Genomic DNA, 19,346 nt, shown 5'->3' on the forward strand with positions numbered 1-19,346 from the left:
GGTTCCAAATTATCATCAACAAATACATGGTACACTCATGTAAAAAAGAAAAGTTAACATTTCGCTGCTCCAGTGACCACAGATATCGTAATTGTGTTCACTACTACAATGTTACAGATATTGACGCAAGCTTCAAAGATCAGCTGCAAATAATTTGTTTTATTTCACCGACCATCATGAATTTGTCATTTTTTCCTCATCCTCTCTCCTTTTTCAAAATCATTGGGACGGCATCTATTAGTTCCTTATTGAAATTGCATCTACTTAGACCGGTGTAAGTGGTGTAAATGTACATGTAACATGTATAACATGCATCCAATTTATGTACATGTAAATGATTTCATGACCTGTAGAGATTCATATAAAACTTTGTCTCAGGATATAAGATATATCACATATTACACGTATGCATTAATCATATAAGCAAAATCATCTAAATTCAGCTTGTTACTTTCGTTTTTACATTTACATTGTGCAAAGCCTTCTCTATAATATTATTTTTTCAGAAAAAATATAAGATTTAATTGTAAACCACATGTATGTTATAATAGTTATAGTTTAGAATACATGTAATTCAAATTCTTATCCAAGGTTGTAAATATGCTCAAACTTCACATGTCTTACGATGATATGATAATGTATAATTTTTCAAGATTTTAGGGAGGGGGTGTACTTGTTGTAGAACTGATAGCTTCTAAAATAATACGTCAACATATGATTTTCTTACTCAAATCCTTATTTAAGATAATAATCTGTAGATTAAAACCAATTAATTCAAAGTTTAGTCCATAAAAATTAGGGAAAAGACCAATATTGACGTCAAATGGTATTTCCTACAGTATTTCTTTTAACATGTTTGGGCTCACAAAGTGTACATTATGAAAATATTTATTCCAATTTATTAGAATAAATGATTACATACCATTAAATAAAGGGTATATTATTACAGCCCATTTTTTGAAGAAAAAAATAATTATTAAGAAAAACAAAGAAGGAGGAGTGCATTTTCCTTCATGTTGATGGGGTGCTTACTTTTGAGAAGCAATAACAACGAAAATAGCATGTCAACATATATATTTTTCAATGTCTATCTATTACTGGAATATATATTTATCTTGTAAAGGCAATTTTTACATGATCGAGTCCATTTTAAGGCCGAGTATAGATCTACCATAACTGTTTCTCCAGTAAAAATAAGCATGTTTATCATATGGGGACTTGATTTTGTGTTTGGAGGTTCGTTTCTCTGTAGAGGAGGACTTCAATTCATTTCCATTTCAATACCATGAAATAATGACCACTATTTGTTTTGTTTTTTTTATGCTTCATTTAAGAATTTTTCACTTATATATAGGAACATTGCAAGTTAATGAATTGCTGAAGTAGACGAAGTGCCACAAATTTCTACCTCTGCATGACACTCAAGGACATAGCAGTAAGCCTTGTATCATGCCAATGCCTACCAGAAACCTCTTTTCAAGGTTATGTCCAAAAGACCCTCAACTTTATATTCTAATGCTGAGCATTTGGAGAAGGAACAGTCAAACATATATTATTCATCTTAAGTTTGACAAAGTAGCCATGACAGCATCAAGAATTGAACCTGATACCTTCCAGTGGTAAAGCAGACATCCTACTAAGCTACCATGACCAGTCACAATGAATTCCAAACTCCCACAAAAATATTAATAATTGTACAATATGATTATAATGCTACAACCAACCCTTCATCCCCCCACACACACAGTCACACACACCTGGACGTAACTTGCTGCCTGAATATAACCAATCATCATTAAATCCTTAAAGTTGTCTGTGATCATCAATATGATAAAATTTTTATGATTATTCTAAGGTCATAATTTGAAGGAGAGACTAAAACCAGTACCAGTAAATGTACTAAATGTAAGAATCTTCAGATTTTTCTATATATATCTTAATAATTTCATACAGGATATTTTAGTACAATATGCATTATTAATTTCCATAGTAATCAAGATTAATTAATATATCTAAATTTGAAAATAAAATGAATACTATTTCTTTAACACAAATGTACTCATATATGTAATGTACGTATTTATAATCAATATTCAATATAATGATATAATTCGCTAGTGTACTTACATATGTAATGTACGTATTTATAATCAATATTCAATATAATTCGCTAATCAGTTGATTTTCTGGACTCATAAAAATTTACTCTGAGAGAATCATCAGAATTTATATCATTTTCTCTTCAAAAGCCACAAGATGCCTTGATGAAATCTTAAAGAGAATACTAAATCTAGTGTAGTAAAAGCATATTATATATTTCATACTTTTGGGCAAATAGATCCATCTGCATATCTCCAGCCACAATCCTTGGGAGTTATTGGCACTGGGACAGAGTCTGGAGATTTCTGCATATAAATCTGCTGATCTGAGAAGTTGGAGAAATACACTGCTCCACTGTACACAAAGAAAGCCCCTCCTCCATACTCATGAACCCTCGTCCTGGCATTGAAATCTTCAGGTGTCCATACTCTGAAGTCCGTTTCATTCTCTTTCTGTGAACAAACAACATATCTTCCACCTTCATTGAACCGCAGTTCACTCCAATAAACAGCTCCTAAAATATCAAAATACGGTGGTAACTATTCTGCACAAAATGGGAATTATATCAATAAAACATTTATAATATTTACAGCTTGTCCTTTTCATTTTAAAACCTGTAGAAAACTCTCGTGAAAATTCATTGCCAATTCGTGACATCATCCAAAAGATATTTTTACCATGTGACCAAGCCCTTTTGATTTCAAAATCTGTTAGAGACTCAATCTAATTAAAATCAAACTTATTTTATCCACCCTTTCCAGCAGAAAATAATGTTCAGATTGTTGTTTACCTCGAGTCTGATGAAAGTAATAATGCACTTTATCGGTTTGAACTACAGAGCAAACAGGCATCTTACCGTTTGGCAGTTTGAAAACATTTTGCTTCTAAAATTTTGATTGTGAATCTTGGTAATTAAATTTTTCTTCAATGTTATTATTGGTTTTTGCTGTAAATTGTATCATATTGAAAGTATTGAGTCGTGGCATAAGTATTGCAATATATGTATTGAATCGTGAAGGAGGCGTATCGTTTTAGCCCTATCCTGAAGTTATATTCAGGTACGAGTTTCCATGAGAAGTCATACTCTATCAACGTTAGGGAACGAGAAAAATCTCATAAATTTTATCAGAGAAATTTGGGTACGAGTTCTCCGAGCACTCTAGATAATTATTTTAAAAAGACAATTTTCAATTAAGTACCTTTACCTGTTGAACAGATTGGGAACACTTCCTCTGTAGTGAGATATTCTTACTAAAATGCAATTATCCCTCTTTAGCAAGAAAGTAAACATTACCATAAACAGGTGTTTTGGTGTTTTTATGGGGAAAAACTGGCAATTCCCATGCAACACTGAATAAGTGTGACACACTTAACATGACGCGAATTCTTTCAACACATTCAAGAAATTGCAAATTATAAAAGTTGTAGCATAAGAGGGAAGCAGTCTGAAATCCAATACACATCATTGAGTGTTTTTGTTCTGATTAATATATTTGCAGAAGTATCAGACATTTTAGCACCTTTTCTTCTTTTCACATGAAATACAAAGAGATGTACTCCACGGGCGTTTTTCCTCAGTTGTACGAGATATATTTACTTTCGTTAGAGAAGGATAATCGCATTTTCGCAAGAATATCTCGCTGTGTGTTCCCAACCTGTTGAAAGCGAAAGTTACCTTTATCGTTGAGGAAATATTACCGAGCCTTTGGCCCGTCCGCAAAGCAAGGCTCTAAATGTAACACGTATGTATAAAAAAAAAAAAAAGAAAAAAAGAAGAGAAAATCAGCAAAGGAATAGAAATAATTTCTACATACATTCACTGAAAATTTTGAGATTCATATGGGTGCCGCCATATTGTTTTGTTCGTTCGTTATTTCTACGGTTATTCATGTTTTAATTTGGAATGCCAAAAATACAAGACTGACGTGCAATTTGTAATTTAAACACCTAGTTTGTTAACAAGAGGCCCATGGGCCACATCGCTCACCTGAGTCACCTTGGCCCATATCTGAAGACTTTCCATAAATATTTGCATGTAAAACCTTAGTCCCTATTATGGTCCAAACTACCCTTTGCAAACTTGAATCTACACTATGTCAGAAAGCTTTCATGTAAATGTCAACTTCTTTGGCCCAATGGTTCTTAAGAAGAAGATTTTTAAAGCTTTTTTCTATATTTGTATGTAAAACTTTGACCCCCCCCCCTACTTGTGGCCCCATCCTACCCCCCGGGGGCCGTGATTTGAACAAACTTGAATCTGCACTATGTCAGAAAGTTTTCTTGTAAATATCAGCTTTTCTGACTCAGTGGTTATTGAGAAAAAGATTTTAACTATATATTTGTATTAAAACTTTGATCCCCCTTGTGACCCCATCCTACCCCCGGGGGCTATGATTTGAACAAACTTGAATCTGCACTATGTCAGAAAGTTTTCATGTAAAAATCAGCTTTTCTGACTCAGTGGTTCTTGAGAAGATTTTTAAAGATTTTTCCTATATATTTGTATGTAAAACTTTGATCCCCTATTGTGGCCCCATCCAACCCCCGGGGCCCATATTTTGAACAAACTTGAATCTGCATTATGTCAGGAAGCTTTCATGTAAATCTCAGCTTTTTTGGCTTAGTGGTTCTTGAGAAGAAGATTTTTAAAGTTGTTCCCTATATATTTGTGTGCAAAACTTTGATCCCCCCTTGGGGCCCCATCCTATCCTCGGGGGCCATGCTTTGAACAAACTTGAATCTGCACTATGTAAGAAAGTTTTCATGTAAAAATCAGCTTTTCTGACTCAGTGGTTCTTGAGAAGAAGATTTTTAAATGACCCCACCCTATTTTTGCATTTTTGTGATTATCTCCCCTTTGAAAGGGACATGGCCCTTCATTTGAACAAACTTGAAAGCCCTTCACCCAAGGATGCTTTTGGCCATGTTTGGTTGAAATTGACCCAGTGGTTCTGGAGTCGAAAATGTGAAAAGTTTAACAGACAGACGGACAGACAGACAGCGGACAAAAAGCGATCAGAAAATCTCACTCAAGAGCTTTCAGTTCAGGTGAGCTAAAAATGGATGGGATAATTATCACCGTTACAGTTTTAGCCAATCATCAAATAGGAAAAGTGTAATACGACTAAATAGATGAACGAGTTCACGAGTTTCTTTAAACAAAAATATACAGTATACGATATATTTACGCTTATGTTTTTAACACTTTGAATTTGTTGGTTAGGTTTGTTTAGTTTTAACTGTCTTTTAAATTGCAAATGGGATGTTTTGTTGTTTATAATTGTTTGATTTGAAAGAGAGAAAAAGTCAAGGCTAAAATTGTGACATCACAATAATATTCCCAGCGTTAAATGAATAGGTGGATCCTTTATCTATCCTCATATGTCCCCCTCTCATATTTAGATGTTTATACTGGGCGTTTAGCGCATGAGAATTTCATAAATAAAATACATTTTTAAATGAATTATGATTTATCGTACTGAACGGAATTATGATTATCACTTGGGCGTCATTGCATGCTTCACTCGGTCCAACGTAATCTCAGCGAGATTCGTCGAGGCTGGATCAGTCCAAATATCCAGCCTCGACGAATCTCGCCGAGATTAGGTCCAACGGTTACACCGTATACATATTAATCATCATCTAGTCATTGTTACATGTATGATAAGTAAAATTTGACACTCTAATAGCCACTAGAGTTAGTTCCAAAGAAAATAATATGAATACGTGGGATTCCTTGAAAGGCACTTAGACAGGGACAGGAAATGTCGCACACCTTCTCCGGGTCTGCTCTGTTGCAGATCCAGGTGGATCTCCTGAAATCTGACGCTGCTTTCAGTGGCAAGTTTACTCGAGATCGGGGACTTCCAAGTTCCGTAAGGTGCTGTTGTTACCGACATATTTCGCTTCAAAACAATTCTGCAAAATACAAAGGTCTTCTCACTTAGAACTTGTAAAAATTCAACTAGCTCCCTGCTCAGAGTTGCGCATGCGCATTGCAGCTTTCGCTTTGAATACTGAACAGTAAACAAATTCACAGTCATGATTGCGCTAGGTATTTTCTTTGTGGTATCATTTGTTAAATTATTATGTGATGTTAAAATGTTGTGGAAGTTATATTTCATCCTTATTTTTGAATACACCGTGGCTTTGACCCCTCCTTTGGAAAACATTGATCAATAAAAATGTCTTTAGTTCCAGGGTATTTTACATGTAAGTTGTTTACCATTGACACAGTCACACCACAGGGGCTTGTATATATATAGATTGAGAACATAATGGATAAGAACCCCCTGTGGTCACACTAAACGTTTTTCTCTAATTTTGTCACTCAGTATTTCCAGTTCAGCCATATACAATTCTAGAGACAACATCTTAACACTGTCATTATTTTAACTGCATACTCTAATCTATTCACAGGCACTTGTTTCACTAATAAGGAGGCCGGGGGACTCATGTATGAAACAAGTGCCTGTGCAATTTAAATTTGGGGATATATTGAACTCACCTTGTCCATCTGTCTCTCTGTCAATCTGTCCGTAGACTTTTTTTTGTCTGGAGATGATCTTTGAAACTAATCATATTTTTTTTTTTTTTTTAGAGCTTCCAGTAGATTTAATGTACATACTATTTTAAATTTTTGAACCTCGTATTTTCTTTTGATAATTTATCCAAAAAAAAAAAAAAAAAGTTCTTTGACAAGATTCGATGATTGAAATTCTTGTCTCAGCTAAACATATATAGTGCCAAGAAACTTCTTGGAAAGCAGGCCGGCCTTTCAAAATCTCTCAGTACCTGGTACTTTTACCTGGGTGAAATCATGATTGTACCAGCCCAAATATTTGTTGGAGAAAAATCTGATAATATATATCTTTATTTAAGAAATAAGGTATCATTTTAAAACTAGCCCGAATGGCTTTATGGTAGATTTTATCACATACCGACCCATATTTACATCCCTATAAATGTTTGAAAATGATATCTTATTTCTTATTTATATTTGTGACTGATTTATAACCAGGGTTGGGCGGTTAAAACCGCCCCCGGTTTTAACCAGTGGTTTTAACCGTCCCGGTCAATACTCCCGAAGTGGTCAATACTGGTCAATTGTGATTTAAACTGTCCATTTTCCTATTTTTGTACATTTCTTGCAAAGATAAGGCCAAGCAAAATTAATTAGTAGATTATCATTCCCGCCTGCCCCTCGAAAATCGCCCCGCCCTGATTTTTTTTATTTTTCAAAATTATGATTTCCGGATATTTTTATGTCCGGTCCAGTATCGTAAACGTACTTTGTTTCACTTTGCCTTTTAGAAACCCAAATACACATGTAATTATGATTTATAAATCCTTTTCTCAATGAGAGAAGGCATTTTCGAGGTCAAGAATACCATGGCGAAAAACAAAAAATAAAATCCTCCCACCCGCCCCATTTTTTTGTGAAGTTTGAATGATAATCTACTCATTAATTTTACTTGGCCTAAAGATAAACTAAGTCTTTTCATTGTAAGGATCAATTGTTGATTAATATTTTTCATTAGATAATCAAATGTAATTTCATAAGTTTAATATATTTGGTTTGATGAAACTGACCGAAATATTTTCAGTACCTACCAGAGGGTCACAGTTCTATAGCATATAGCTTGACGATTGGAGACAGACCTCTTAATACATGTACCTGGGCAGATTAAGAATAAAAGGTAGCTGGACATTACCTGAGCACAGGAAGCAGAGTTGACAGGTGTTAATAAGCATAGACTGGGACCAGAGATGACCATGTGCAGTGTGCCTGTTATTGTTATGAAAACATCACCAACCCACCCCCTCAAATGTTTATTCAACAGTTAAAATGAAGTTTAATGAAACAATACTTATAGGTAGTTCTTGTTAAACTAAGGAATTTGAACAGAAACTTTTACATCATCCCCAATTCAACAGTCATTTTGTACATTATTTATTTAATATTATGACTTATAAGTATATTATAAACTGATAGTGCATGTTATGAATTACAGTATTTACCATAATGGTCACTTAAACATCAGTCTTATTAAAACCAACCACCCCCCTCCTCCTTACACTCGTGTAAGGAGGAGGGTGGTGGTTTTAATCAGAGTGCTTAAACATTTAAAATAAATAACACAGACTATAATGACCAAATAATTTTCAATCGACCAGTATTAACCACTATTGACCGGTTTTAACCAGTATTGACCACTGGCCTGGTCAATACTCATATTGACCACTTTTTTGCCAACCCTGTTTATAACAAATCTTTGCGATCTATAGTTTTAAAACCATGAAGCGAATTATTTTTTAGAAACCTCAACGGTATAAATTGAATGTGTTGAACAGGTCAATAACTTATAACGTCACTGTGAAATTACTTTGATCGTTTATGACTAAACAATGAATTTATTGTCACATGACGAATCCGTTTATACACAGAATTAAACACACAATTGTTCAAATAGTGTTATATAAGAGAAAACATTTGCAAATGTTTATTTTTAATTTAAATCGCTTCCACAAGGAACCTCGTATCAGAAATATGCCTTGACCCAGTATGAAGGTCATTTGTGACAAAGTCACAAGGTACTAAGAAACGTATCAAAATATGGTTTTAGCCATATACTTTGAAATGAAAGAATTGAAAGCCTATACTTGAGATAAAGGGTACTTTAGACTTAGAGGTATGTCCTGACCCTGGCCCAGAGTAATTCAGACAAGGTCAAGGTCACCAGTTTTATAAGTATAAAATTCTTGCTATATCCATAACTTTGTTGTGGAAGAAAAATGTCAGAAGATTATACAAGACATGAATGATACTAATGTGACTTTGAGAGGTGTAACAACCCTGCACTATGATTGTTTTAACAAGGTCAGAAACAAATGTCATTAATACAAAAGTCAAGGTCACAGAGTTCAGAGGAGATGTATCTCAGAAATTAAAAATTTTAGAGGACAAAACCTTGAATTGGAAGAGGAACACAAAGTCACTGTCATAGAACTGAGAATTTAAGTGTTTTTGGTCCATGACAATTTGATGCTTGGACTGCTGATGGATTTTCATACTCACTACAATTATTGCTCTCAACAAGATGTGTAATGGCATTCATTCCTTATAACATTTCTATAAGACTTACGCCCTGGGAATTTGGACAAGATAACAGAGTTCTTAAAGCTATTTTAAAGTGAACCTTTTCTGTTTACCTTACAGGGTCATCAGTCCTTATTCCTTGAAACAGCTCTACTTAGTCTTATTTTGGCATTTTATGATTGCAGCATTGCAAGATATTGAACTATTTTTACGTTTTTGTGACACAGATGATTGAAATACCGAATTTAGGTGAAGACGATTTAATTTATTTCAGGCTTATGAAGAAGGGGACATGGGTTTGATTCTCAGAATAGCAATTTATATATACATTATCATGCCTTAGATAAATATATATTTAGTTTGCTTTGCACATATTTTTATTTTTTAATGCACATTTTCCTTTATATTTCTCATGACATGTTTAAAATATTATATATGGATGGTGATGGTTGCATGGGGATGAGTTACATGTATATATAATTTAGTATGAAAACAACCTAATTTTCCCCAATTTCTCTCTGCTTGCTGAAATCTTTACTACTTACTAACACTTCTACTGCACCAATCTAACACCATTATAGGCAGTGTACGGACAGTCTAAGACATGGGTTCAATTCCCATCACTGCCAGAGTTGAATAAATTTTTGTATATGACTTATATCTTAATTACAGTAATAAATTATAGCACACTGCATGGCTTAATTTTTGCACAAAGAGAAAGAATATCACTGTAGCCCCTTTCACAAAAAATCTTACGATAAATAATCATCGTAAGAGAAAACATACGATTATTTCCCTTTTCACAAAGAAACTTACGAAAATCGTAAGATTGATTTTCCTCGTAACTTTAAGAGAGCCTCTACCCTCTCTTAAGTGTAAAATATTTCTCGTAAGTGCAAAATAATTGTCGTAAGATAGAAATAAATGACGTATCAATAAGAATGGTTGCATTTTTTTTTATCCTTTTCGAAAATGAAAGAGCTTTGCGTCGTGAAAGAGTTTTTCGGGACCGAATTAACCAGTTAGACAGGCGCGTAGCTGCCTATACGCAAGTACGCAACTGCGTACACATTATTTGCTAAAAAAAAAAAAAAAAAAAGAGAGAGAAATTATTTTTACATTTTTATGTCATTGCCTTAAGTGTAACTTTGCACTATGTATTTCCGATTTATGATTAACTCCAATCATTATGTCTATTCAATCCAATTTAAAAAGCTTCTTGAATTTCAAATCCCTAAAAAGCCGAATTTAATGTAAAAGTCATAATTAATCAATAAAACGATGCTTCTTGTACTTACTAATATCGATTTTATGAGTTCTTTAATAAAATAAACAGCCTCATGAAAACATTTTAACAAACAGTCGAGCAAACTCCCCGTCGAGGCCTCATTACGTCACCTACGAATAGACCTCTCCTATGTGACGCACCACAATATACAGATTTGTATATTGTGAGTCCGCGATTATCACGTAGACAAATTACACTAAAGAAGTAGTTCGCAGTTAAAAGTTTGAAGATATTAATATTAAGAGCATTAATATAAAAGTATGGATTTTATTTTAAACATAAAATGATCAAAAGATCATTAAAAAGTAGGGAGACTATGTTCAAATTATTGTGTAAAGTAATGAACTTGATGTTTACGTTCTTGTTTTGAAAGTTGTTTACGTTTGACGTTATGGTTTTTCGTCATTCTACAGTGACGTCACAGTATACGCGGCCTAAGAAATCGCTATCCCATAATGCCTAAGTGGAAGAGTTTGGTTTGTGAGCAAACGAACTCTGGTGGAAGTTTGACAGTCGAGCTGTTTTGAGTCACATGACTCGTTCACTCAAATGACAGCGAAAATTCAGTTGACTACAATTGTGTGCTTATGTTATCGAATTTCAGAGTGATATTTTCTTTTAATCGAATTTAGTTAGTACAAAAAGCATCGTTTTATTGATTAATTATGACTTAATTTAACATTAAATTCGGCTCGCAAGTATTTAAAATCGGCCCGAGAATGCTGCCTCCAGGTGCAGACGGCGAATTTCCAGTTTACGTAATGGCGCCGGTTCTGACGTTTTCCTGGCACGGTAAATATCAAAATCATTAAAAAAGCCAGGAAAACGTCAGATATTTCGGACTAGTGTATTTTATCATACCAGAATTATTACAGGTCTGTGTTGAACACGTATCCATAATTCCCTCATTAATACCTGGTCCAGCAAATGTCGAATCGATTTTAATGTACACCATTTATGTACATTAAGTAGACGGATTTGGAATACCCTTTGTTATTAGCAATATATATCATGTGTGTCTATACTCTACTCATACACCTGTCGGCAACAACTAAAAAATAAATCAACGCAGTTCGTAAAGCAAGTGTCAATTTAACATTTGGTGATTTGGTAATATCAAGCTTCCTAAAACAGATCTGTGATTCTTTTTCTGTCTTGTTTGAATTCGTTTGTTTCAAAAATTGACAGCCAAAAAACCCTTTGTATACTCAAAAAAATTGGTGATTGTAATCAATAAAACCCAGGAGCTTCCGGGGGCTTCGCTCCCTGGGCCCCCACCAGGGCTTTGCCCTGGACCCACTGGGGGCCTGAAGGCGGCCCCCAGACCCCCTGCCTTACTTTGCGTACACTTCATTTTCTGTCTGGCTACGTGCCTGTTAGATACGTACAATGACACAGATTTGATTGCAAGGTATCGATTTCCAAGGCAAACTAGAACTGACAGATGTAGTCAGGAACTGCATTCAACACCCTACCTCCAGATCGTGTGGGATTCCTTCTCACATACAAGTAAGTTTTTAAATCGAAAGTTAGGCCTTTGCTAACTTCAATAACGAAGAGTGCATACGGTTCTTGTTATACCCTCCGCAACAAGTTGTGGGGGGGGTATACTGGAATCGGGTTGTCCGTCTGTCTGTCCGTCCGTCTGTAGACGCAATGGTTTCCGGGCTCTAAAGCATTATCCTTTCCACCTGCTGTCACCATATCATACATATGGACTACCCATGGGATGAAGATGTTCCCTATCGATTTTGGGGTCCAAAGGTCACGCGCACTGGACATCGAAGTAGCAATATGGTTCGGTTTGTCATGCCATTTGTTTTTTACACTCAGAAAAGAGGTAGTTTATACCTATTACCAACATCCTTTGGGAGATTGGGGTAATCGGTGGGTATTCTTAGTGAGCATTGCTCACAGTACCTCTTGTTTATATTGTACTATCTCTATTTTCGGTCCCCAGGTTATTTAGTTCCACGTTGATGGTATTATTTAATAATTAATAAGAATATGTTTCAGCATTTTTACATACCTTCATTTACATACATAGAACATTGAGTAATGAACCTTTTAATTAAATGGTCATTAACATTGTAGTGTATTACCACCCCACCAAAAAATCATAATACTTCATATTATTAATTATGGTAAACTGGCAAACAGCAAATTAATTTTTTGGGATTAGGTGCAATGTTTGCATTTTTCCCACTAAACTAAAAAATTAATGTTTATTACACAATTAAAAATTACTGAATTTTGCAACTCTAAATAAATCACAAGAAAATATTAGAATGTATGAGAAATAGAATGCTCCCGATGGTAAGGAAAATTATTTACTGTTCATGAAATTCATTATATTTTCAAGGAAATGGTGAGACCTAAAATTCAATATTATATAATTTCAGTAAATTTTTGACTGGGTAATTATTTTGAATGGTAAATTCATTTTCAAAACCATTCACTCTTTTCAAACAGTTCAGGAAACTTGAAGTAAAATTTTGAATACAATTTCTTGAAATTTTGTGCAAAAATTACCAAAATTATCACATTCATAGAATATATAATTAAACTTACCCCCCTGTTTTGGATGAACACTGGCAGAAGAATACATTATATATCAAATTGTATCCCAACCAAAGTGAATTAGAGAATTAGAATCATTAAGGAAAGTTAATGTTATACATGTAACATATATTTATGCCACTGGTGAAATCCATATCTATCCTTCTCCATTTCCCCACTTTGAAAAAATATGGTACAATATATATCCACATGTGCTTGTTGACAAGACTTCCCATATCTGCATATATATGCAATGTTCAATGTCAGAAAATCATAATACCAATAAAAACCCAAGGTGGGGAGGGGGAGTCATGTCCACATCTAAGGTGGTAACTTGAAAATCATTAATCTTGACACTTTGTTCTTGTGATATATAGGTGTTGACAACTTTACGATTTCTAGCAAAGGGAGATTATCTATCAGAAGTAGCAGATAGTCATGGCATTTCCATAGCTTCAGCATCAAGAATTGTGCACAGAGTCTGTTCCACTTTATGTCTGAGACTAGGGAATATAAATTTCCCCACTTCAGTGCCAGAGCTTGTCCGCATTAAGGAAGGGTTTCATAAAATTGCGAATTTTCCCAATGTGGTCGGAGCCATCGATGGAACCCTGATTCCCATTCAAGGGATGGCAGGTGATGAGGAGCCCACATTCATCTGCAGGAAGGGATTGATCATGTGTGGATCCAGGACTGGACCAAAAAAAAGTAAATCTTATGTGAAAGCTTCTTGACATTAATGCATACTCTAAATTGTTCAAATAATGATCCCTTGGTAGGGTTGGGACACAATAGGGGATCAATGTCTTACATTGGACTATTTTAGAAAGAAAAATTCAAAATCTTCCCCAAAAGCACTTTCAATCTGCAAATGAAAGTTGTGTTGACTAAATTATTTTGTATTTTAAATTATGGACCCTAGGTTAGAGTTGGCTAAAATCAGGATTGAATTTTAAGTAATACTTGTATACAAAAAAAGAATATTCTCCATAACTGCAAGGCCATGTTTGTCATATTGATATTGAAGCATCCCTAAGTTGTGTGGATTCAGAGACCCCCTAGAGTTATGGTAGGGTCATAATAATGGAGTCACAATTTTTCATGGGAATATAAAGGAGAAAATTCTTTTAAAAATCTTTAGAATGGCAGGGCTCAAGTACTCAGGTGAGCTTTGTGGCACATACACCTCTTGTTTCAAGAATAAACATTATAACTCATACTTAACACAAAGGTTGCTCCTGACCTGAGGGTGTGTCAATACCCTATCCTAAGGTCATTGATTGAGGTCAAGGTCACAACATTTTGTGCATAGTTTTGATCCAATAAAAAGTCCCATGGTGGGTATTTATCTATGACATCTCTAGATAAGATGAGGATCTTAAAAGATTAATCTGCTTAATTTTCCTGTATTTTAAGTCATTATAGCTTTAGAAATTTTGTGAAAGTGTAAGAGTCTTCAGAGGCTAATTCATTGGAATTTTGTTAGGATCAGAGTCTTAGAGGATGAATGTAGGACAGATTTCAAGTCAGTCCAATAGTAGATTGGCAAGGATTGAAGGACATTATCCATCTGAGGTCTTAGGTCCCTGTTCTGCTTCATTCATTTTTAAACAATACTGTATGGATTTTTATAATGCAATATGCTTGACCAGTACCTGTTAGGAGTTAATGTATCAATATGATACACAGTTAGTTACATGTACTTGAACATGTTCAATATCGATCGATAAATATTGATGTCATACGTTACATTTTTATTACAATTAATTTATAGGCATCAGGTTTATTAACACATAACATAGTTTGGTCAAAAATTCATATGCAAATAATTCTTAATTTGGTTATTTATTGCATGCTTTCTCACCTTAAACCATTGATATGCCCTTTTTTGACAATTTTGTTTTCAAAGGTTTCAGTGTAATTTTCTTTTAGTAAAATGTTGACACTATTTATTAATGTTGCATATTTATGTTCCCCAAACAAAGTTTGGGAACATATTGTTTTTACTCTGTTTCTTATTATTATTATTATTATTAGGGTCTTCCGTCTTCAGCGGAAGACCCTTCTATTATTATATTGTTGATTTTTCACTTTTCTTATTATTAGGGTCTTCCGTCTTCAGCGGAAGACCCTTCTATTATTCTATTGTTGATTTTTCACTTTTCTTCTTATTATTATTATTATTCTTTTTTTTTCTCCTTACCGATTTTTGTGCAGAAGATTTCTCGGAGATGTCTGGATCAATTTGCTTCAAATTTTCAGGATTGATGCGTTGCCATTTGAAGTTTGTACCGCCGTTTCAATTTTTTAAAAATCACTTCCGGTTCGAAGTTATCCCCCTTTTATCGATTTTCAGATGACCATTTTGTCCAGACAAAAACTCAAAAACGATAAAAGCTAGAGTGCTGAACTTTTCAGTGATGTTAGACGACATGTTGTAGTTGTGCACCTGGGTTTTCAAAATTTCCGGAAGCGCCTAGTATGGAAGCTCGGTAGGGGTCGAAAATGGAGTTTAAAAAAGTGTCTCATTTTTCTCCACGTTTTAAATCATAACTATTTACTCGTAAATATTTTGCTTAGACATATACAACAAAAGTTGTACAGTTTATTGAGATCTTTCGTGTCATATCAAGAAATGGGCCCATAGGCCTCATGGCTCGCCTGAACCATTGAATTTCTGTTACAATGATTAACTTTTTTCTCACGAAACTTTTGATAAGACATGTAGAATAAAAGTTGTTCAGGTTTGCAAGATCTATCTAATGATATCAAAAAATAGGCCTCAGGGCGTCATGGCTCGCCTGAACAGTCAAATTTGTATCACAATTAATAACATTAATAACTTTTTTCTCGAGAAACTTTTGACAAGACATGTAGAACAAAAGTTGTTCAGTTTCGCAAGGGTTAACTAACGATGTTAATAAATAGGCCTGCGGGTCTCATGGCTCACCTGAACAGTTGGGTTATTGTTGCAATCTATAACATTTTTGTCAAGAAACTTTTAATAAGACATCTTGAACAAAAGTTGTTCAGTTTTGCAAGATCTTTCGAACAACATCATGAAAAAGGCCAACGGGCCTCATGGCTCGCCTGAACAATTTGATCAGTGTCACAATTACTAACTTTTTTCTCGAGAATCTTTTGATAAGACATGTAGAACAAAAGTTGTTCAGTTTTGCAAGATCTTTCAAACGATATCAAGAAAAAGGCCCACGGGCCTTATGACTCGCCTTAACAGTGATAAATGTCGCATAACGTTATACTCGTAAATATTTTTTTTAGACATATAGAACAAAAGTTGTACAGTTTATTGAGATCTTTCGTGCCGCATCAAAAAATGGGCCCATGGGCCTCATGGCTCGCCTGAACCATTGAATTTCTGTTACAATGATTAACTTTTTCCTCACGAAACTTTGATAAAACATGTAGAATAAAAGTTGTTCAGTTTTGCAAGATCTATCTAATGATATCAAAAAATAGGCCTACGGGCGTCATGGCTCGCCTGAACAGTCAAATTTGTATCACAATTAATAACATTAATAACTTTTTTCTCGAGAAACTTTTGATAAGATATGTAGAACAAAAATTGTTCAGATTCGCAAGCGTTACTAACGATGTTAAGAATAAGGCCTGCGGGTCTCATGGCTTACCTGAACAGTTGGGTTATTGTTGTAATATATAACATTTTAGTCAAGAAACTTTTAATGAGACATCTAGAGCAAAAGTTGTTCAGTTTTGCAAGATCTTTCGAACAACATCATGGAAAAAGGCGAACGGGCCTCATGGCTCGCCTGAAGAGTTTGATTAGTGTCACAAGCAATAGCTTTTTTCTGGAGAAACTTTTGATAAAACATGTAGACCAAAAGTTGTTCAGGTTTGCAAGATCTTTCAAACGATATCAAGAAAAAGGCCCACGGGCCTTATGACTCGCCTTAACAGTCTGATAAATGTCGCAATCAATAACTTTTTTCTTAAGAAAATTTCCATAGGACATGTAGAACAAAATTTGTTCAGTTTTGCGAGATATATCTAGAATGATATAAAAAAAAGATAGGCCTCCGGGCGACATGACTCGCCTGATCAGTCGAATCTGTATCACAGTAAATAACATTATTAACTTTTTTCTCGAAAAAAAGCTGACCCCTTTAATTAGTTGCCAAGAGGTAGAGAGAGTCTTTAATTTATAACATTTAAATGATCAATATTTGTAAAACATTACCAAAGCTAAATTGTACGTCTAGACAATATATTTGTATCATTATTTATGAACGAAAATGTCAGTCAAATTCTTATCTAATCACATCTAAATTTGGACGGAAGACCCACTTGTTGCTCGCAACGAGATCGAATCTAGTTATTATTATTATTCTTTTTTTTTCTCCTTACCGATTTTTGTGCAGAAGATTTCTCGGAGATGGCTGGATCAATTTGCTTCAAATTTTCAGGATTGATGCGTTGCCATTTGAAGTTTGTACCGCCATTTCAATTTTCGAAAAATCACTTCCGGTTGGAAGTTATCCCCCTTTTATCGATTTTCAGATGACCATTTTGTCCAGACAAAAACTCAAAAACGATAAAAGCTAGAGTGCTGAAATTTTCAGTGATATTAGACGACATGTTGTAGTTGTGCACCTGGGTTTTAAAAATTTCCGGAAGTGCCTAGTATGGAAGCTCGGTAGGGGTCGAAAATGGAGTTTAAAAAAGTGTCTAATTTTTCTCCACGTTTTAAATCATAACTTTTTACTCGTAAATATTTTGCTTAGACATATATAACAAAAGTTGTACAGTTTATTGAGATCTTTCGTGTCATATCAAGAAATGGGCCCATGGGCCTCATGGCTCGCCTGAACCATTGAATTTCTGTTGCAATGATTAACTTTTTTCTCACGAAACTTTTGATAAGACATGTAGAATAAAAGTTGTTCAGGTTTGCAAGATCTATCTAATGATATCAACAACTAGGCCTCAGGGTGTCATGGCTCGCCTGAACAGTCGAATTTGTATCACAATTAATAACATTAATAACTTTTTTCTCGAGAAACTTTTGACAAGACATGTAGAACAAAAGTTGTTCAGTTTCGCAAGGGTTAACTAACGATGTTAATAAATAGGCCTGCAGGTCTCATGGCTCACCTGAACAGTTGGGTTATTGTTGCAATCTATAACATTGTTGTCAAGAAACTTTTAATAAGACACCTTGAACAAAAGTTGTTCAGTTTTGCAAGATCTTTCGAACAACATCATGAAAAAGGCCAACGGGTCTCATGGCTCGCCTGAACAGTTTGATCAGTGTCACAATTACTAACTTTTTTCTCGAGAATCTTTTGATAAGACATGTAGAACAAAAGTTGTTCAGTTTTGCAAGATCTTTGTAACGATATCAAGAAAAAGGCCCACGGGCCTTATGACTCGCCTTAACAGTGATAAATGTCGCATAACGTTATACTCGTAAATATTTTGTTTAGACATATATAACAAAAGTTGTACAGTTTATTGAGATCTTTCGTGCCGTATCAAGAAATGGGCCCATGGGCCTCATGGCTCGCCTGAACCATTGAATTTCTGTTACAATGATTAACTTTTTCCTCACCAAACTTTGATAAAACATGTAGAATAAAAGTTGTTCAGTTTTGCAAGATCTATCTAATGATATCAAAAAATAGGCCTGCGGGCGTCATGGCTCGCCTGAACAGTCGAATTTGTATCACAATTAATAACATTAATAACTTTTTTCTCGAGAAACTTTTGATAAGACATGTAGAACAAAAGTTGTTCAGTTTCGCAAGCGTTAACTAACGATGTTAAGAATAAGGCCTGTGGGTCTCATGGCTCACCTGAACAGTTGGGTTATTGTTGTAATCTATAACATTTTAGTCAAGAAACTTTTAATGAGACATCTAGAGCAAAAGTTGTTCAGTTTTGCAAGATGTTTCAAACAACATCATGAAAAAGGCGAACGGACCTCATGGCTCGCCTGAAGAGTTTGATTAGTGTCACAATCAATAACTTTTTTCTTAAGAAAATTTCCATAGGACATGTAGAACAAAATTTGTTCAGTTTTGCGAGATATATCTAGAATGATATCAAAAAATAGGCCTCCGGGCGGCATGACTCGCCTGATCAGTCGAATCTGTATCACAGTAAATAACATTATTAACTTTTTTCTCGAAAAAAAGCTGACCCCTTTAATTAGTTGCCAAGAGGTAGAGAGAGTCTTTAATTTATAACATTTAAATGATCAATATTTGTAAAACATTACCAAAGCTAAATTGTACGTCTAGACAAAATATTTGTATCATT

The 19,346-nt window shown here is 34.5% G+C and overlaps 1 protein-coding gene across 2 annotated transcripts in view; it reads right to left on the reverse strand.

Moving 5' to 3' along the window:
- The window catches only part of LOC125652409 (uncharacterized), a 57,331-nt gene that overhangs the window by 31,329 nt on the left and 6,656 nt on the right, over positions 1-19,346 (reverse strand). The window contains exons 2-3 of one of the 2 annotated variants that reach the window (XM_056164944.1): positions 5,876-6,018; positions 2,325-2,614 (exon numbers count right to left, since the gene is read on the reverse strand). In XM_056164944.1, the coding sequence (XP_056020919.1) occupies positions 2,325-2,614; positions 5,876-5,999 (414 nt within the window). In that variant the 5' untranslated portion in view covers positions 6,000-6,018. Of the gene's footprint in view, positions 1-2,324; positions 2,615-5,875; positions 7,888-19,346 lie in introns of those variants that run through there. The other variant, XM_048881602.2, reaches the window with a different exon arrangement.

Source organism: Ostrea edulis, chromosome 5 (genome assembly GCF_947568905.1).
Source record: "Ostrea edulis chromosome 5, xbOstEdul1.1, whole genome shotgun sequence".
NCBI classification, from domain to species: domain Eukaryota; kingdom Metazoa; phylum Mollusca; class Bivalvia; order Ostreida; family Ostreidae; genus Ostrea; species Ostrea edulis.